The sequence below is a fragment of the Gaeumannomyces tritici genome, assembly GCF_000145635.1.
Source record: "Gaeumannomyces tritici R3-111a-1 unplaced genomic scaffold supercont2.3, whole genome shotgun sequence".
NCBI lineage: Eukaryota > Fungi > Ascomycota > Sordariomycetes > Magnaporthales > Magnaporthaceae > Gaeumannomyces > Gaeumannomyces tritici.
Window position 1 is genome coordinate 2,110,596 of NW_008804547.1, and position 19,581 is coordinate 2,130,176.

The 19,581-nt window shown below is 59.5% G+C and overlaps 5 protein-coding genes across 6 annotated transcripts; 4 read left to right on the forward strand and 1 right to left on the reverse strand.

Moving 5' to 3' along the window:
* Positions 1 to 3,573: 3,573 nt before the first annotated feature.
* Positions 3,574 to 4,767, forward strand: GGTG_05805 (hypothetical protein; the record flags this gene model as incomplete). Its single annotated transcript, XM_009223612.1, has 4 exons — positions 3,574 to 3,628; positions 3,916 to 4,133; positions 4,268 to 4,449; positions 4,503 to 4,767. 4 exons carry the CDS (start codon positions 3,574 to 3,576, stop codon positions 4,648 to 4,650), a joined length of 603 nt encoding a protein of 200 aa, XP_009221876.1. The 3' UTR covers positions 4,651 to 4,767.
* A 269-nt stretch (positions 4,768 to 5,036) lies between these two features.
* On the forward strand, positions 5,037 to 11,101 carry GGTG_05806 (the record flags this gene model as incomplete). 2 transcript variants are annotated; one of them, XM_009223613.1, is made up of 3 exons in its annotated part: positions 5,037 to 5,347; positions 5,998 to 6,246; positions 6,382 to 11,101. In XM_009223613.1, 3 exons carry the CDS (start codon positions 5,037 to 5,039, stop codon positions 10,604 to 10,606), a joined length of 4,785 nt encoding a protein of 1,594 aa, XP_009221877.1. In that variant the 3' UTR covers positions 10,607 to 11,101. The 2 variants fall into 2 exon arrangements, with proteins under 2 accessions (XP_009221877.1, XP_009221878.1); XM_009223614.1 differs by lacking the exon at positions 5,037 to 5,347 and having other exon boundaries at positions 5,555 to 6,246; positions 6,382 to 10,652.
* Positions 11,102 to 11,551: 450 nt separating this feature from the next.
* GGTG_05807 (hypothetical protein) lies at positions 11,552 to 15,590 on the forward strand. Its single transcript, XM_009223615.1, has one exon. It carries the CDS (start codon positions 11,882 to 11,884, stop codon positions 15,299 to 15,301), a length of 3,420 nt encoding a protein of 1,139 aa, XP_009221879.1. The 5' UTR covers positions 11,552 to 11,881; the 3' UTR covers positions 15,302 to 15,590.
* Positions 15,455 to 19,034, reverse strand: GGTG_05808 (hypothetical protein). Its single transcript, XM_009223616.1, has 4 exons — positions 18,986 to 19,034; positions 18,548 to 18,876; positions 17,379 to 18,460; positions 15,455 to 17,222 (listed from the first exon to the last, which is right to left on the reverse strand). Exons 3-4 carry the CDS (start codon positions 17,866 to 17,868, stop codon positions 16,954 to 16,956), a joined length of 759 nt encoding a protein of 252 aa, XP_009221880.1. The 5' UTR covers positions 17,869 to 18,460; positions 18,548 to 18,876; positions 18,986 to 19,034; the 3' UTR covers positions 15,455 to 16,953.
* GGTG_05809 (hypothetical protein) lies at positions 18,588 to 19,140 on the forward strand (the record flags this gene model as incomplete). The annotated part of the gene is made up of 2 exons (XM_009223617.1): positions 18,588 to 18,619; positions 18,721 to 19,140. The coding sequence occupies 2 exons, from the start codon at positions 18,588 to 18,590 to the stop codon at positions 18,911 to 18,913; spliced, it is 225 nt and encodes a 74-aa protein (XP_009221881.1). The 3' UTR covers positions 18,914 to 19,140.
* Positions 19,141 to 19,581: the final 441 nt, after the last annotated feature.

A 19,581-nucleotide genomic window follows, 5' to 3' on the forward strand; every position in this document is an offset into this window, starting at 1 on the left:
GGGGGCATGGATCGGGCAACCCGTCCCAAGGATCGATGGAGGGAATAATAGGCAAAACGAAAACAAGCCGCACGCCCACTGTTCGGACATGCGCAAGGGGTGGTGGATGGTCGGCGATCGGCCGTCCGCGGTGAGGACGTTCGTCCTTGCATCGGGCTTGCGGCTCCCGTCCTCCTGTTCGGTCGCGCCCGACTGGGCAGCGAAGCCGAACGGCCCCGTCTGAATACGCTAGGAGGGCTATGCCATAGGAACCTAGGTACCGAGGAGGAGTGCCCCTGCTTCACTCAAAGAAACAGGTCTTTGTTGTCACGCACAAGTCAGGGATGACCTATGTCAAGCCAAGAGATTCGCGCGTCCGATCATCCCGGGGAAATTGACAGGCAGGTTGGGGCCGAGTGGCAAGGTGCCGTGAGGCCAAGCACTCGACCCTAGTTGGCCACCATGAGATGGGCAAGGGGCAGAGAGACACAAACACGTGAACACGATGAACGTTGGGCGCGTGCAGCGGTTCGCAGGCCGCTTTGGATGCTCGATGCAGTTGGGGGGAAATAACACCGAGTGACTAAGACGGCTCTGTAGTGAGTAACATGTTGCCCGTTCCAGATGCCATTTGTGTTTGCCGCTTAGCCAGGCTGACAGCATCAAGTGTCGCGGAAGTCTTCAGGGGAGCTGGTTGGCGGAACGGGTCCCTGACGATCCAAATCCATCTGGGTTCCAAGACGCGGATTGGCTGAGGCTCATGTTTCGAGATGTATTCCAGGGTAAACCGACAACGCGGCCTTTCCCTTCACGGCGCTTCCCAAGATTGCGTCGCCTCCATGGTATCCAGTTCCGCCGTTTCAAATACCAGCCCGATATCCAGTTAGAGGAACAAAGCCGTCAAGTCTGACATTTCCAGAGTCGACGCGAACAGTCGTCATCACTGCCATGCCACTTCGTTTCACCGCACGTATTATCCAATAGACGATTCATCCCCCGCAAACTTGGGTCTCGATATCGCTGCGCCCACGTTTCCGCTCGTTTACGTGAGAAGGAAGCCGTCCCTTTTTAACCGAGCCCCAGAGTACAACCTTGGACGGCTGCGTAAAATCACCAACGCAGCAACCAAGATTTGCGTGCAATCATTGCCGAGATAAACGCGGGTGTAGGTAGTGCCGGGCATTTCAAAGGAAAGGGGCCCCGCAGCTTAATGGCGGTCCTCATGGTTCATTTTCCTCATGGTGACGCTGGGATGGCAGGGAAATCCCGCTCTATAGCAATCGCGTGCCACACTATAACAGCGACCGAGCCGTTTGGCAGGGTTGAAACATGAAACAGGGTTTTTGTCTTGCCTTTCTGGCGAGGACGGCATTTCGGTTATGTATAGCGTAAATATTTATACGTAGCGATGTATGCGATACAGACGCCTTTTACGTGAGGGGTCGTCGACACGAGATTGCCTTTGTTTTGTTGCTTGGATGGACGGCGCAACGGTCATTGTCCCAAAACAGATCTCGTTCAGGCGACTGCCCTGTGCGTGATGCCATGCTCAATCTCCGTTCCGCCAGCGGAGGATGAGCGCTTAGCTGAAAAAAGGGGTCCGCGGGTTGTCTCCAAACGGAGGTTTAATCGGGTTCATTGAGGACTGGGACTGCCCCAACAGTGACATGAAATCGCCACAAAAAGCCTTACGGACAGCCTCGCCGGGTTGCAAGAGAGGGCACAGGGGGCGTCAGGGGAGCCAGCAGCAGGGCCAGGCACGGACATTGAGATCTCATTCCCAAGCTGCATCTGTCACACCGCCTCGTCACCTGCACGCTGCAAGGGACGCAACGGTTGCAGCGCACGTACCCGGCATGGAGGCTAGAGGTGGTGTGGACACCGCTAGCTGAATGCAGGTCGTTACAGGGGCAGAGGCAAAAAAAAGAAAAGAAAAAAAGCCCGCCCGCCATGCTTGGGTAGCCCACGAAGCAGCAGGTTCCGATGCCCTAAACTCGGCCACTCTGGAACGGCCGGAGTCCTGCGGGCACGACTTGTCGGCGACGGCTACCTCTTCTGGACGTTGAGCCAGGGTCAAGGGGCAAGGGCCACATTCGGAGAGGCGGCATAAACACAGGAACTAGCCCTAGTATTGTGTTTGCCCAGTGTGGTGACTGTTGATGGAAGCGCACGTCCTTAATTTAGTGTAGCATTTTGGGTCAAGCTGAAAGGAGATCTGAACCATTCGCTCAGAAAAAAGGGGGGCGAGCAATCAACTAGGCCGCCGGCAACTGGCCGGGGTTCATAGATTGGGCGAGATGATATTGAAGATAAAGATCGGCTAATTCTAGTGTGTAGATCGGCGCATACAGTGAGCGCAAACGCTTGTTCGAACGCGACAGATCAATGGCGAGCCCTTCCAGTGTCATCAATGTTTTCGACAGGAAAAAAAAAACCAGCAGCACAGGCAAACCCCAAGAATTGAGAATGCGGCCGATCATGCTGATTGGCCCCACGCCGGCGAGGGATCTGGCGGCGAGAGTAACAGGGGCTTGAGGGGCTAGGGTGGAGTTTGCGCCACGAGCCCACCAAAATTGACCCGAGCAGGTGTGCGCTGCCCATGCCCATGCGGCCGGTTCTGGCGGCAGTGGCAGTGGTTGAGGGCACGTCTCTGGGAGATTGCGCCGAGGGGTTGGGAGAATCAACGGCTCCCTTGCAGGGCGGCTTGACTGGACTCGCACGAACGCTGGGATGGGAGGACGGGAGGGGGTGTGCTGCAGCTGCAATCTGCATCAATCTAGCAGGGAAGCCCAAAGAGCACGCGCAAAAAAATAATAATCTGGTGGCTGCTCGCTGGCCTGGCACCCTGGTTCTCGGAGGCCCGCCGCCACCGAGCGCCTTGTCCTGCATGGGACATGACGAATGAATGGGTGCGCCGGCCTAAGCTCGAACAAGACGGCCAACCCATTCCGCCCCGAGGGAGGAAAAGAAAAAGCCAAAAAATATCAGTGCGTGCTGGGCTGTGGACCAGGAAGCTTTGGCTAGTGGCGGGCAAGCGCCGCAGGTGCCCCTGCCGTGGATCGTGGTTGATCATCCATGATCGCCAAAAGAAATCAGGTCATCGCCCGGCCGCCAGGCAGTTCGACATGGCACCGAGACAGAGGCACGAGGTTCAATCCGTAACGCGGAGGTATGCAAGTTCAGTCCTGCCATCACTGATCGTGTGCGAGCCACTTATGATAGCCCGGAACGGTTCGTGTCAATGTCGGATCCAATGGTAGCGCGGTAGGCTGCCGACATGTACAGGGCAAGGGCAGCATGTTTCCCGCCACAATACAAGATGACAAAAAGCTGGCGTCCGGGGGATCAAAGTCCAAAACATTCAATGTTGCACACCATTGAGGCGCTCGCTGGCCGAGGAGCGAATATATCAATAATATTCATGGCAAAGGCACACAAAGGAGAGCGACGACAACAGCAAAAGCAAAAGCGGGCAAGGCCTTGTCATCAGCTGTGTGCCCAAGACAGACCCTAAGCTTCTCGGCAGGCCTCTGAAACCTGGGGGCGCTGATGGAATGAACCCCGCCACGGGCGCGCGCATCCCTGTCCACCATAATGTCCCGTAAGATTCGATGGGATGCGGGAGCACTGCAGGCCGCTCCGCCCGGGCGTGTGCCCGCAGACAACCGTCGGCCCTATCAAGAGCCGGCGATTCGTCCTGTGCCTGCCAGCACACCTGCGTCACCAGGCATTTTGATGTGAGGCTAAGGCACGCCGTGTGTGCTGTATGTAAGAGCTGCGTCGATTATGCGGGAAGCGAGCTCGCTGGTAGGTCCCACGTGGACAGCGCAGCGACCAAACAATAAACATAGGTGCCGTCTGGGCCGGGTCGATTTCATTGTCGGCATTGGGTCTAGACCGTATTGACAACAGGCGGTAGGCATGTGGTGATAATAGTTCAGACGTTCAGACAAACCCAAGGGAGCCGCCTGAATGGCTTCTCTCCATCTCCACTGTGGCTAGCGCTGGGGCTCGCCGGAGAGGGCCGCGGCCTGGAAGCCAATTTGAAATCTGCTGTTGATGGAGCACCGAGGTCTTTGGTATCCTTCTGGCTCCGCTTTTCCCCACGGCAATGTGTGAGACGAGGGCCTTTTGCAGTGGAACCGGTGCTGGGAGTGCGTGTGGTGCTCTGTTGTGGTCTTACCGGTCCGTCATTGGCGACCGAGGGCGTTACATGCAGGATGGAGACGCGATTCGAATGCAATTTAATGTACATGTCCGGATACATTGACAGCGGCAGTGGCATCAGGTGGGTGCGGTAACCCACGATCTAGACCCAGAGCCAGTGTCTAGAGAGTTCAGCTCCAGAAGTGCGATATGGGCTCAGTCGCTGCCGGTCCCAGCGTTCCAGCATCCTAGCATCCTAGCATCCAAACCAGCCCGGCTGGGCGTGCTGGTGTTTCTACCGTGTGGCTATGCGGGTACCTACCTGTATGCAGGTGCACACCAAGGCTGCGCCAAAGCTAATACCGGTGCATGATTAGTGGCAAGGCTTCTCCTTGGTCTGGACATGGAAACTGCATTGCTACCCACTACCTGCTCGGCTTGTTTCCAAGCCTGGCCTTGGTCTCGCTCACTGCCGTACCGTCCGTCGACAGTGTTGGGAAACGAGGTCAGAAACGGGGCGTGTGAGTGCTACTGCACGTAGTCTACGTATTGCTGCACACACTAAATCCCCAATGCCAATGCGCGACTGGGCGTCCAACCGAAGCCAGGTCGTCCATATCGCCTGCTCACCTACTTATCTGCCTACCTTCGCCGGACAACACCGCACAACAATCACTCTACTGTGTTGGCTGTCGCAGCCGCTGCGAGGCGTAACAGCGTGCGCCAGAGAAACGGCAGAGGTTGCGGGTGGGATTGTTGCCATTATATGCGACGTCAATCAGGGTCATCTAGCCTTCTCGAAACCCTCCGATCTGAGGGCGAGGTCCTGCGTTAAGCTCTGACCCCGACCACCACCCCCGTCCACCCCATCGGTTGCCAAGGGGCGCCCATCCCGACTCGCATAGAGGACCATGTCGCAGCTTGCGCGCCAGAGTGATGGCGACGGCTCGTCGGATAACCAGCTGCTTTACTCATCCTCGCTCTCGACGGCCGCGATCGTCCAACCGAGCAGCCCCAGCACGCCCACGCCGAGAGACGCGAACGCCGTTGCCGCCGCCGCCGCCCTGGCCTCATCGCCCTCACGGCCGCTGCCAACTTTGAGCTCCAGCTCGAATACTGCCACTGCCACTGCCACTGCTGCTGCTGCTGCTGCTGCTGCTGCTGGCTCATGCCCCAGCAGCCAGTCATCGCCGCCGCACATGGCGACATCATTCTCTACTCGGTAAGGAAACCTAAAATAAAAAAACAACAAAAACAAACAATCTGCAGGAAAGCAAAACAAAAATAGAGGCCAAAAAATAGGCCAGACAAAACGAGGAGGTGCAGAAAGAGGGGGACCAAGACGGCGGCCGTGTTTGTCTTAATCCACCCCAGCCAGCACCAGCAGCAGCAGCACACCTTCCCTGCCCCTGTGCACCCCTAAAATACAGGCTCCACAAGGACTCCATGTTGCGCTTGTAGTTCCCCAGTTTACCAGCCCGTCTGTGGGACGGCCTGCTTCTCCTACTTTTGCTCTGGCCGCCCCTGCTTCCACTCCTCGCCCACCGAATTGTCTGGGTTTAATACATTCCCTGCCGTTCTATATACCACTCAGTCAAGTGGCCGAGGGCCATCACCCATCACGTTCCTGTGCCAAGCGGTGCTCGACTCAGGTGTTTGCCCACACTGCAAAAGAGGAGGAGAGAACGAAGGAGCGAGCTTCTTCTGTCCCCAGTCCCCCCCCGCAACAACAGCGCCCTGCTGTGCGACCTCCCAGCCGGGCACGCGCCAGACGCAACGACGACGCTCTCTGCAGCAAGAGCCAGAACAACCAAGTGCTAACTCACATCACCTCTCGCGCCTCGCCGCAACAAAAAACCACCACTGCTCCAGATCACTTGGACGGCTGGCCCCGAGCCCGCTGCATACCACCACATTCGTCTCCAATGTCGCGAGCGTGAGCCCTAGCCCGACGACCTCCGACTTTCCCTCTCCCCTTCACGGCTTCCCGGCTGCCGTGCCCCAGACTCCCGACTCCGACGTCCGCGACGGCACCTCGTCGCAGCCACCACGAACTCGCAGGAAGCCCCCTTACTTCCAAGTCGACAAAACCAGTCCCTCGGCGTCTGAGACGAGCTTTGGGTGCGTCACTCGTTGCCGGCACATGGACTGGCCAGGCTCTTTGGCCTGCCCGCCGCCTTGAAGCAGCGACCCTTGATGATATCGCTCATTGTTGTTGTGGTGTGGGCTGACGTGTATCTTGATTCCTTGGACTAGCTCGATCGCCCAATCCCCAACCCGTATCCCGGATGACAGCAGGTGTGCCTCGGACCCTGTCATAGCCTCGAAGCCCACAGAAGGCTCAGCTCTCCGGCAGTCCATCACCATGGCGGGCCCGCGTGTGGAGGCGGCCAAGGGCGCCCCCAGGAACTCGTCCATCGACTCTGCCATATCCGCCATGTCTTCGAGCTCCAGCTCCCTCAAGAACGCGGCCGACAGCTCGAGCCCGGCCGACATTGCCAACCTAATCAAGGCCGCCGGGAGCGCCGAGGCTGTCATACAATACCTCCTCAAGGAGAAGAACTCGCAGGCACAGCAAAACGCACAACTGTGGAGGCTGGTGGACAAGCAAAGAGCAATGATCTTGGGCCTAAATAAGGACCTGGAACGGGCCCTTAAGGACAAGGAAAAGTACCGCAAGAAGCTCAAGGAGGTCGTGGGCACGCCTCAGGTTCCTCCACTGCCTCCCGTTCTGCCACAACAGATGAGAGGGGCTCCTTCAGAAAGCTTGTCTCGTGCATCCGAGGGCACCGAAATGCCGCCCAAACTTTCCATACCTGTATCCCCCACGATCGACTCCGACAGCATCAAACATTCGCCCGTAGAGGTCGCACTCGCTCCATACCCAATCACTCCTCCCGCAGACCATCCAATGGCTGGCATCCAGTCGGCCGTTGGGGATCTCCTCGATCCCATGCACCTGATGCCAAAACCCGAGGAGCACGCACTCGACCAGTTCAACGTAGATCAGGAAGAGCACGATGCCGATCTGGTCCAAAAGGAAGCCGACGAGCTTTCAGACCTGCCCATTAACCTCACATTACCCCCGTCACGAACCCCTCCAAGCGCGCCACCTCGCGGACCGCCACCTCGCGGACCGCCACCTAGGCCACCAGTCCCCGCAGAGACTGTGGATGATGGCCTCAGCCAGTTCCCGCGCCCGCCCGGCCCGCCTCCACGCAGGCCCCCTCCCGCGCCCTTGCAGCTGCAATCACCAATAGTCACCGAGGGGGAAGCATCTGGGGATTCAGACCTGGACGGTCTGCTCGGTGCGGCTGATGACGACGCGGAGAGGAGAGGGCGGCGCAGAACACGCCGGGAGGATGATCAAGAAAGGGTGATAATCGCGCAGAAGGAGGCCGAGATTCGAAGCCTCTCTAAGAAGAGCAGGAAGAGCAGCAGCTCAAAGAGCACGCCAATGTCTACAGAGCCAGAAACGGCATCGACGAATATGCCGGCAAGCCCACGCAGCTTCCCAGCCTGTATACAGGCTGAGCCCGCCTCGCTGGCGGGTGTGCTGAACGGCGGCGACCGCGAGGTCGAATCCGTCTTGATTGCGCCGCCCAAGATCAGCTCTGGCCTGCCCGCAAGCCCGCGCCCCTTCGGTAATCCTATTCAAACATTTGCTTCGCCGCCGCTTTCACCACGCGGCCAAGCCGCATTCTCGGCAACAAACTTTTCGCCCCGTGCGCCGCGACAGCCGATCCCGCTACCAAACTCGCCTCAGCCCACGCCCCCTACCGCCGACGGCCCCGAGTTCAAGCCCAAACCTTTGAATCTTGTCAGGAAGGCCATGGACGCCCTCAGCGGAGGCTCATCGTCGTCGAGCCCGACAAAGATGTCCCGCGACAGCCCGATCGAACCGAAGGAGTACACCGGATTCATCACGGATGAGTATCCGGATCTCTTGATCCCGCCCAATGCGCTGCCTTCGGTTGACATTAAAGTTGCATCTTCGAGGATGAAGCCCTCGCGGGCTAGTTTGCTGTCTCTCACGCAGTTGGAAGAGGACCCAGTCTTCACGCTAGCCATCTTCTCCCGCGCCGACGGCCAGGAGCTATGGAGGGTAGAGAAGGACTCATTTTCGCTTGCCAAGCTGGATCAGCGGCTGAAGCAATGCCCTGCCTTCACAGCCAAGACGCCTGACAGGTCACTGTTTAGTGGACACGCTCCTGCCAAGCTAGATGCCCGGCGTCTCGCGCTCGACCAGTATCTCGACGACCTGCTCAATACCCCCCTGGACACAGCCACTGCCGTGGAGCTGTGCAAGTATCTCTCGACCAACACGCTGCCCCCCAACGCCGACGAGACAGGCGCGGTTGAGGTTGTCGCCGATAGCTCCCGGCCGCTCAAGACGGGCCCCGGGGGACGGCCGTTCCGGAACGGGTATCTGACAAAGCGAGGGAAGAACTTCGGCGGGTGGAAGGCACGTTTCTTCTGTCTTGAAGGCCCGCAGTTGAGATATTACGAGACGCCCGGCGGCGCCCATCTCGGCGCCATCAAGCTGCAGAACGCACAGATCGGAAAGCAGTCACAGAGCAGCGACAATGCCTCGCCGGCTCGGTCTACGGGTGGGGGCGACGAAATCGACAACCAGTACCGCCACGCTTTCCTGATTCTGGAGCCGAAGAAAAAGGACCCGTCTGCCATGACCAAGCATGTGCTCTGCGCCGAGAGCGATAAGGAGCGTGACCTTTGGGTGGACGCGCTGCTGCGTTGGATCGACTACCGCGAGCCGGACGATGAGGAGGCGTCCAAGAAGGAGTCGTCGAGCCAGAGCCAAGGCGCATCCGCCAGCTCGTCCTCGAGCTCCAAGAAGAAGAAGTCGTCCAGCCGCCAGGAGAAGCAGCAAATAGAGAGCGAGTCGCTCATTGGTGTCAACTACGACACCACACAGCAAGGAGAGGCACCGCAGCAAGGAGCTCAACCCACAAGGAAATCCGGCATCAATGATCACGAAGCCCATTTGCCGACGCCCATGGGCATGAGCTCGCAGTCAGCCTATGCCATCTCGGGGCCGCGCGATCCCCAGCCCATCGCGGACTTGGCCAGTTGGGGTTCCAAGACGCCCGCGGTCTCGGCGCTGGAAGAAAAGAAGGCCCGTAAGCGAAGCTTCTTTGGCTTCTCCAAGGCGAGGACATCGAGTGACGGCAATGACTCTCTGTTTGGAGGGGACTCAAACACAGTACCTGGCAGCAGCGGGCCCAACGGTTACTCGGGCCCGATCAGGCAGGTCTTTGGCGCGCCGTTGGGCGAGGCAGTCCGGTACAACGCGCCTTTTGATGTCAAGGTTCCGCTCCCGGCCGTGGTGTACCGGTGCATCCAGTACCTCGAGTTCAAGAACGCCATCGCGGAGGAGGGCATCTTCCGTCTCAGCGGCTCCAACGTGGTGATCAAGCAGCTGCGCGAGCGCTTCAACACGGAGAGCGACGTGAACCTAGTGACCGACTCCAATTACCACGACATCCACGCGATAGCGTCGCTTCTCAAGCTATATCTGCGCGAGCTGCCGACAACCATCCTGACGCGCGACCTGCACCCACACTTCGTCTCGGTGATGGAAATGCCCAACTCCGCGGCCAAGATTGCGGCGCTCGGCGAGCTGGTGGAGCGGCTGCCACAGGCCAACGCGACGCTGCTCAGGTACCTGATCGCGTTCCTCATCAAGATCATCAACAACGCCGGACAGAACAAGATGACGGTCCGCAACGTCGGCATTGTGTTCTCGCCCACGCTCAACATACCGGCTCCCGTCTTCGCAATGTTCCTGCAGAACTACGAGGGCATTTTCGGCATTGACGCTGAGCAGTACGAGCTGCCGCTGGCCGGCTCGGCCCAGCAGGAATCGCAGCAGCCGCGCCGCCAGCAACAGTGCAACGACGACGGCGCCAGCGACAGGAGCGTGAACATGCGTCCAGGAGCGGCCCCGCGACAGCCATCCTTGGCGTCTTTGGACCAGCTGGCACGACCGTCCACCTCGGGCACCAGCGGGTCGCCACATCGAAACCGCCTCGTGGATTCTGACCGCCAACAGCGCAACACACCAACGCCCCCGCCCATGGGTCAGTACAGGAACGGCGGGACGCCGCCGCCGGTACAGCAGCAGCGGCAGGTCAGCTACGAGCCGGCGTACCTGGCACAGCAAGGTATGCAGACCGGGGGCGTGCCAACGGCGCTGAGGCCCGCATATGAGGGCGGCATGTTTGTGCCGTCCAACGGGTTCGACATGACGCAGCTGCACACGCCTACGGGACCCCGTGCGCCCAACCCGCAGTACGACCGTCCGATTTATGAACAGGCGGGCGCGGCCCAGTACGAGGGTCCGTTCGCGAACGGCGGTGGTAGCGGCAAGAGTCGCCGGGAGAGCGCCGTTTTCATGATGGGCGGTGGCATGACTTCTCAGGGGTCTAGGAGCCGACTTAGGGAGGAGACACACTTTTAAATGATTTGTCTTTTTTTTTTTTTTTTTTTTTTGGGAGGACCTTGTTGGCTGCAATCGCACGGTTGCGGACGGGTACATGTTCGAGGAGTGTCTCGCTCTCGTACAAATCGTCTCCAGCATCATCAGCATCACTTCACTGGCGAAGGGGCGTTTTTTTCCTTCTTTTCCTTACTAGCATATTCACTTCCCCGCTGCTAGGTATCACAAGTTACTTGAATGCCGGCTTATTCCCCCTTCTATTAGTATTCCTCTTTTTCGGGTATTTCAGCCCTTTTCTGTTGCGGGTGGTGTTGGAAGATACCACCACCCGTGATTCTCTCAAAACTTGTCGTCTCGGCGCACTCATGTCCCAGCCGCGAATGGCATAAATTTTACGTTTGTTCCGTATACCACTTGAAAGCTTCATGTTTTTTTATTTGAACTCTTACTCTTTTTGCGCTTTCCTCTTATCTTGTTGCCATAACATGAGCGCAATAGTATTGTTGTTTGTTACCACGATGAGCTCGCTCTCGAGTGATGTTCTTTGCAAGTCAGGTTTGTTGCGTGCAGACGCGAACTCTAAATCACATGACATTTGCGTTATGTTGTCAACACAGCGTGACAGCCTCAGCGCGGTTCTGAATGAATAGAGTCGCTCTTCTAGTGACGGCGCTTCAAGAGTGAGGGCGACCAGGTCGGATTCAGGGAAAATTAAAGGCACCAGATCAGATTGATGAGATGACGCGTGATGCGGCCGGCGACAGCGACAGTGACAGGGATTAAATTTCGAGCACTGGACCTGATTTGCCATCCATCCAAATGCAAATACCCCAGCGGACGTCCAGAGCTCCTGCCCTTGGCGAACAGCGCCCATGTGGCCTAGGCCGGATCGAGGCAGGAAGGATCCGGGACTGTGTGTTCCTGCCTGCCCCACATAAAGAAGCTAAGATGGAGGATGGCCCCCCCCCCCCTCCGTCAGCCTCATGAGCCGCCTGCCTGGTCAGCGTCTGCAAGACTGCGACGCACGTCAACCCAAGTCACGCCACCCACCAACTCTTTGCGTGCCGCCTGGCGCCTCGGCCACTCCCAAACCCCGAGTTTCGGCTTGATGCGATTTCCGCGCTCGAGAAGCCCCGGCAGGAGGCACACACCCGAGCCGACCAACCGCGCGGGCCGGGCTCTGTTCTGATCCGCTGACGTTTCTGTCTTGTTGTCATCGTCTCTGCCCCGTCTCGAGCCCTGCTCTCCTTTCCTCCCTGGAGCGGGTTAGGCGGCGGCACCTAGGGCCCGTATGGGATGGCGGGCCGGCCGAGCCTGAGCGGCTCGTCGCCCGCCAGCGGCGGCGTGAGCCCTGCCAGCAGTGCCTCGTCCAGATCTACTGTGACGCCTACGCCTGCTGCTGCTGGTGACCCCTTCCCCCTGCGCCCGACGGACAGCCACTACCACCACCCCGCCTCGTATACACGCGGCGACGGGCCCGACGCCAGGGATGCGGCATCGCGGACCTCCCTCGACCCGCGGTACCAGCACCATGACCCCCACCCGCCGGCCGCGGCGTCGGCCGAGTCGGACCAGGCCGGCGACCCCAAGAAGCCGCGGGCCTGCGAGTCGTGCCGCGGGCTCAAGGTCCGGTGCGACCCGGACCCGGCCGACCCGGAGGGCTCATGCCGGCGCTGCGCAAAGGCCGGCCGCAGCTGCGTCGTGACGCAGCCGACGCGCAAGCGCCAGAAGAAGACGGACAGCCGCGTCACGGAGCTCGAGAAGAAGATCGACGCGCTCACGGCCAGCCTGCACGCCACCAGGAGGCCCGCCGCCAGCGACGACAACGTCGCCCTGCCGCCGCTGCTGCCCAATCCGGCGTCGCTGTCACCGGCCCTCGCCGCCAAGGCAGGGGGCGGTGCCGATGACCGTGTCTCGGACTCGTCCACGGAGCCTGGTGTGGCCTACAGCAGCCCCACCGCCGCGTCGCAGGCTGGGAGGCGCCACAGCACCGCTGCCTCCGGCGCTGGCCCTGCCGCCGTGTCGTCTTCGGCAACAGCAGCGGTGGCGGCGGTGCCTGTCACGTCTGGTGTCGAACCCCCCAACCGCCCAGCCTCGACTGGCGACTGGGAGCCGGTGCTGAGCGGCTGCCCGATAAGTGCTACACCCGGGACCCACACGCACGTCAACGCCTATGGGTTGGTGCTAGAGAAGGTAGCCACCGATGACGATGGCTCGCGAGCACCGCCAATAAACGGAGCCGGCTGTCCTGCTGGCGCCGCTGCCCACGCACCAGGTCCGGTGGCGGGGACGGCGGCGGGGCAAAAGCGCAAGTTTGCTGCTACTTCTGCTGCTCCTGACGACGAGGGTCCTCCGGCGGCAGCGTCAGCATCCCGCTGGTCTCCCGACCAGATTATGGGATCCGACTACGAGGACGTGGTGTCGCGCGATTTAGTGCCGGCCGCACTGGCGGGCAGGCTTTGGGCAAGGTATACGGACCATATGTGCCCGCACCTGCCGGGAGTCGTCTTCCCGTCAACCACGACCTGGTCGCAAGTCCGGCGCGACCGGCCGCTTTTGTTCTTGGCCATCATGGCAGCGGCCTCGTCCGAGACCCCGCAGCTGCAGCGCGTCCTGGTCAAGGAGCTGATGCAGATCCTGGCCGAGAAGCTCGTTGTTCTCGGCGAGAAGAGCATCGAGGTCGTGCAGGCTCTCCACGTTGCCGTTTTTTGGTACTGGCCGCCCGAACATTTCGAAGAGCTCAAGTTCTACCAGATGATCCACATGGCCGCTGTGCTAGCCATCGACATCGGGCTGGGGTCCCGCAGGCGCGCCGGCGCTCCCCTGAGAGGCCGTCTGATGCCGTGGAATATTCACCAGAACAACCCGTTCCACGGCCCGCCGCGCGGGCCCGGCGGCGGAGGCCTACCGAATGGTCCGCCGCTACCTCCCGGCCCAGGCTGCCCGCGCAAGGCACCACCTCCAGACCCGTGCAGCATTGAATCGCGGCGAACATGGCTGACGTGCTACTTCTTGGCCTCCAACACCTCCATGACCTTGCATCGACCGAATCTGATCCGGTGGACGCCCTTTATGACCGAGTGCCTCGAGGTGCTCCAGTCTTCCCCCGATGCCGCCCCTACCGACGCTTACTTCTGCCATCTCGTCTGGACACACCGCCTCTCCGAGGAGGTTGGCATCCAGTTCAATATGGAGGACCCGACGGCTGCCATCGACTTGGCCGACCCGCGGACCCGCCACGCCATCAGGGGGTTCGAGCGAGAGATTGAGCGCTACAGCGCCGCCGTGCCGCCTGCGCTGATGCGGCCTTCGCTCAAGCTGGGGTTCCACGTGCTCAGCCTCTACATGCACGAGATTGCGCTGCGCAACGAGGATGGTATTGAGGACAACATGCGGCCGGGCATGGGTCCCAGTGCTGGCGGGGCCGCACAAGATGATGGGACCAGTCAGGATCGTGACCTGTCTGGCAGCATCAAGGGCGACACCAACCCTACTTTGCAAGATGGTCGCAGTGGCGGCAGCACCGGTGACAGCACCAACAATATCAGTGTCGCGCCCTTGACGCCGGCCCATATACAGGCTCTCTCGGCCTGCATCGTGGCCATCGACGGCATATTCGACACGTTCCTGGGCATGTCACCCGAGGAAGTGCGGTGTCTCCCAGTCTTCAACTTTGTGAGGGTTGCTTACGCGACCGTGGTGCTCATAAAAATGCACTTTGCCGCTGCTCGTCCCGGCTCCGAGATGGGGCGCGTTATCGAGCGCGAGGACATCAGGGTCGACCAGCATCTGGGAAGCCTGCTTGAGAAATTCCGCCTCGCCGGCGAGGACGACCGGTCCCGGCCCGCGGCAAAGTTCCATCTGGTGCTGTCCATGCTGCGCTCCTGGTTCCAGAAGCAGGGACGGGCCACCAACGCACGCTCTGCTGGGAATTCCGAACAGGACAGCAGGGGCAGCGGCGTGGGCGCGGCGACGGGAGCGCCTGGTGACGAACAGAATCATGCTCCTCGAGCACCTCCTGCTCAAAGTGGCCATAGAGGAGGCCCTCCCCAAACCACTGTCAACAACATCACCGCCACCACCATCTATACTCCACAAAATCGCCCACTCGACGTCGAACCAGCTATGCATCGGCAGCATCGACAAACGGACCAGCCACAGCCGAGCTTCATCGCAAACACGCCACTTCAAGTTCTCTCGGAGCTGGCCGCAAACGACGCCAGGGGCGTAGCCGTGCCCGCGACGGCGGACCGTTTTTCAGGCGGCAGCGCGCCACCCTGGGCGACGACCCCATCAATGCCGCAGGCTTTCATGTACGGCCCCGACGCAGCAGATGCGGCCGCCAGCGGAGGGCGAGGAAGGGGAGAAGGAGAAGGCGCGGCCGGGTTCTCTCAGCATCAAGTCCGCGGCGAGACACGGCAGACGCAGCTCCAGTCGCAACAGCAGCAACAATGGATGGGCTCTGCCAGCATCGACCCAGGAAACTTTGGAGACGGGGTCGTGCAGGCCATGGACCTGACCTACGGCGGCGGCCTGACCCTGTTGGGCAGCGGCGACTCCATGTACAGCTTTGATAGCGCCTCGGCCGCCATCGACGGCGGCGGGTTCGGCGACCTCGCCTCCAGCATGCGGTCCTTCGGCGTCGCCGAGCCGCTCTGGTTCGGCAGCTTTCTGGAGTCGACGGGCATGGACGCTCAGTTCCACCACCAATTCTAATGTTTTTATCCGGCTTCACCACATTTTTTCTACCTGGCTAGTAGGGAGGGAACAAAAAAAGTCGCATTTTCCTTTTGCTAGCTACCTACTTTCGGCTGATTTCCTCCTCGGCTAGCTCATGTACACGGTCTTTTGTTTGCTCCCTATGATATCCTTGTCATGAATTGTGGTGTTTTCATTTGATTTCTGTTGTCGGCAGTTGGAGGATTCTATAGAATGTGTGCATGATGGATGGTAAATTAATGTCACAAAATCGACCCATTTGCGGTTGATCTTATTCTTGTCCCGGACCTGCATGTGCTGCAAACCTCGTGCTGGCTGCCGAACAATCAGACACAATACTAGGCGGCAGCTACTACCTACCTCCCGAAATACGTTTTCCATACGAGTTGCCCATTTGTATGTGCGTATAGCTCAGCCTACCTGCCCTCTTCGGACGCATCCTGGGCAAGGCTGCCGAGCCAGCGTTGAACCACAGATATGGGATACGACCAGAGACAAGAAGGCTTTTGTGCTGGAAAAAGACGTCGCACAATATCCCCAGAAATGTGTGATGATATGCATATTTGTTCCATATATTCGTGTCATTCTCGTCAATATAAACAGCAAAGCGAAGAAAGAGACCACGGGAGAAGCGAGCAGTCTCCAGTGTGCCGACTAACCGTGGCCCCTTGTTCAAACATCCCTTGTTCCCTCTCCCTCGTCGGGAACCCGCTTGAATCCTGCAAGCAAAGGAAACTGACGGCTGACCGAGCACACGACCAAGTCGCTGTGCCCGAACCCCTCGTCGTTGGCAAACTTTGTTTCGCAGCTAGCGTTTCATGTCTCTCCCGGGTGTTGCCCACCTCAACAAAGAAAGAAACCGAGAGAAAGACGGTAAAAAAAAAACAGCCCAAGTGATGGTGCTGAGGAAAGGGAACCCTGGGGAAATCTTGCAAACCCTGTTCGTACATGACCTGTTCCCTCTGGAGAACGCCGGCTGCTTGTTTGTCATGAAAGGGACCGCTTGTTTGGTCCAAAACCTTGTGCCTCCCAATTTATGCGCCATGAACTCCTCATTGTAGCCCTGATCCTAGAGCTGATTGAGAAGCCCCTCTCCTTTTTTTCTTGACTTCGGAGTTGCTTTTTTTTGCTCCCTTTTTTTCTTTTTCAAATCGCTCATCTTTCTCACCCCAAAAGGGAGCGATGGGGATGTCCCAATAGTAATCACAGGGCAACTGTCTTCAGAAGTGGTTGGAAATTGACGCGAATGGTGTGATCAGAGAGAGATTGCTCGAGGTATCGTGGCGGACCAGTCTTGTCCATGAACAAGAATGCTTGTTGAGCGATGTTGAGGCTGTTGACACGGGAGCAACTGGGAGCAACTGTGCGAGCCATCGCTGCAGTAGAAGATGGCCGTCCGGACTTTGTTTTCGTCTTGGCCATGACTGGAGGGCAACGCGGCGGTATGCTGTTAGGCCGAGGCCTGAATTGATGATGATTGGCAAGGCGGGTAGGATGGTATTATGGAGGTTGAAGTGAGCAAGCGGCCAAATGGATCATAGGATCTCTGTCTGGACAGGAAGGAAGCGTCTTGCTCTTGAATCGGCGAAGTGTGGCGAGGAGCCCGGTATGACTGGCCGGGAAGCTCCATCGGTTGCCCAGTGGGGCAATCAGTCCATGTAGAAGTCGCCCTTGAGGATACGCTCCTGGAAGGCATCGGGCTTGGGCCTCTCGGCCCTCGCGGGCGGGGTGTGGGCCGGAGGGGCGGGCAGATCCGAGATTGACTTGGATCGGTCGTGTTGAGAGGCGGGAAAGGCAGAGGCACCAGCACGCGGGGGCGAAGTGCCGGTAGAGCCAAAGGAGAAGCTGGGCCGCGAGCCGGCGGCGACGGTGCTCTCGGCGCGAGACCTAAGCTGCTCTGACCAATTGAAGCCTTGCTCTGTTGGTCGGGTCACAGACATCTTGTCAGCCACGGTTCTGGGGCTTGCAGGGTTCACAGATTGTGCCGAAGCGCGGGCGGCGGCCGCCATGGAGGGCGGGCCGTAGCCGGCGCTCTGGCGACGTCCGAAAGCAGTGGGTGAGAGTGTCGGCATACCGTTTGCTCCGGGGCTGTTTCCCCGTCCTGGTCGTATGTTGCGCATGGCCTGGGCTCCAAAGCTCATGCGGCGGGTGAAGGGAGTGGTGGGGGTGGTGCGGGAGCCAAAGCCGGCGTCGTCCTCGTCAATGGCGCTCTCGTCGATCGAGTCGGAGCCGTTGGTGGACAGGCTGCCGCGACGGAGGCTGAAAGGCGTGGGGATGCCGGTGGGAGAGGTTCCCGAAAGGCCGACAGTAGAGACGGATAGCCTCCTGCGCTGGTCCATGGCGGTGGCGATGGGGCCAGGCATGGTGGGAGTGCCCGAGGCGACAGAGCTGCTCCGCTGGAACAGGTTGGTGAAGGCGGCCGAGGTGACGGAGGGGCGGCGGTTGCGAGACATGTCGTTGGGATTGTTGGGGTCGCCGGCGACAGTGGTGTTGGTGTTGTTGTTGTTGTTATAGCTGGTGGAGCTGTGGTGGGAGTGGTTGTTGGTCTGGTCGTCAGCAGACATGGTGGACGAATGGGCAGGCGGGCTGCGGCGTCTTATAGAGATGGCGATGGCGGCAAGCCGGCTGTATGTACGTGCGGTGGGCTGGTGGGCGTTGTGGGCGTGTGGGCTTGTGATCTTTGTGGGCACGGCAGATGGCAGGAAGTGGTCCCAGTTGCGGGATGGTCGTGGTTCGAGGGTGGATCGAGAAATGGCTTGGGGATGAAACGTGGGCAGATGTTGGGCGTCGGACAGAGCACAAAGAGGCGGGCGACGGCGAGTTATAGGGGGGCAGGTGCTGTGCGCGACGCTGTGCGATTGTGGCTTGGGTGTGCTTGGGTGTGCTTGGTGTCTTTGGGTGCTTTGGGTGCTTGGGTAGGGGTGTCTGTCGATCAATGGACTCAAGTTGGCCTGCCCTGGTCCTGGCGCCGGATGATTGTGGGTGATTTGATTGTCTGCAGCGCTACGCTACGCTACCAGTGCGGTGCAGGAAGGTGCATGTGGGTGTGATGGACAAAGGAAGGTATCTCCCCCGGTACCGCCTGACGACGACTGGCAGAGGCTGGCGCCCAGCTGGCGGCTGCAACTGCTTGGGCTTGGATAGTGCACGTGCAGCCTGCCCTCCATCGTCCCTCCATCGTCAGCGATCTGCGCATCACATCACAGAGCATGGGCCGCCTCGACTCCCTCTTCGCGGACTCACTTCCGTAAATTTCGGCGAATTGGGTGTGCCGCTGGAATGGATGTCTGACGTCGTGGTTGCTGTCTGGATGGGGTACGTGCAATCTCGAAAGACGACAGCCACCGCTCATGGATTGATGCTATCCTGGTGGCGATTTCCAGAGAGTCGAGCTCAGGGCGCACTGATCCGTGCAGGCTCCCGAGCGCAGCACTCGAGGCTGGGAGGGCGGATTGGCGGTTCGGTGATGCCAAGATGACGATGGACGAGCCCGAGGCTGCTGGCTTTGGCTTTCGTCCCTGCGCACATGGAAGTGCTCACATGGAAGCACCGGATGGGACACGATTGGGGTCCTTGACAACACAGCGCTGGCTCTGTCAGCGCCCTTGAATAGCTCGCTGAACCCTGTCTGTGCAGTATTACCGCCACCGTTATTCGTTTGTTCCAAGGGCTCCGACGCACCACATCAATTATCCATCAGCCGAGCACATTCATTCATTCATTAGGGCACATCCATCAACGCACGCACTCGGACAACAGACAAGCTGACCGCATCTACCTGGCACCTGTAACTCTGGCGCCCCTCGGTTGGGCCATCGCCCCTCGTTTCCAATTTTTTTTTTGGGACAACTCTGTGATGTGGCAGTCCAGCAAGAAAGGAGGAAAGAATTGGGAAATAGAATTGGATCGAGGGCATCTGCTATCTGTTGCAAAGGAGGGTGGGAGTGGGGACGCAGCGCTCTTGCTGTGGCAGGGAACAGGGGGCCGGCCCCGGTCTGGGGAAAATAAACGGGGACCCAGTGCCAAGAAAGGCAAAAAAGGTACGCAGGGTCCGTTAGCAAGGGTCTGTGGCCGCCACCTGGCTCACTAACACGGCCGAGGTCGCCTCCTGATTCGCGGGGCCGACATCAGACGTCACCAGCGGGTGCCCCACCTTGGGTGCGCGCGGGTGCTTTTTTGCGGGGTAAGAGGCGCCAAGTTTTCAAGGGAATGGGCGCGAACTAGCGCAGACGACTGGAGACGGGCGGAATGGAACCCTCCTCTCGTCGAATTGATTT

Coding starts and splice junctions, on each gene's coding strand:
- GGTG_05807 (XM_009223615.1), top strand. CDS start 11,882: ATGGCGGGCCGGCCGAGCCTGAGCGGCTCGTCGCCCGCCAGCGGCGGC.
- GGTG_05808 (XM_009223616.1), bottom strand. CDS start 17,868: ATGTCTGCTGACGACCAGACCAACAACCACTCCCACCACAGCTCCACC. Junction 17,223..17,378: donor AAACAGCCCCGGAGCAAACG/GTATGCCGACAC, acceptor CCCGACCAACAG/AGCAAGGCTTCAATTGGTCA.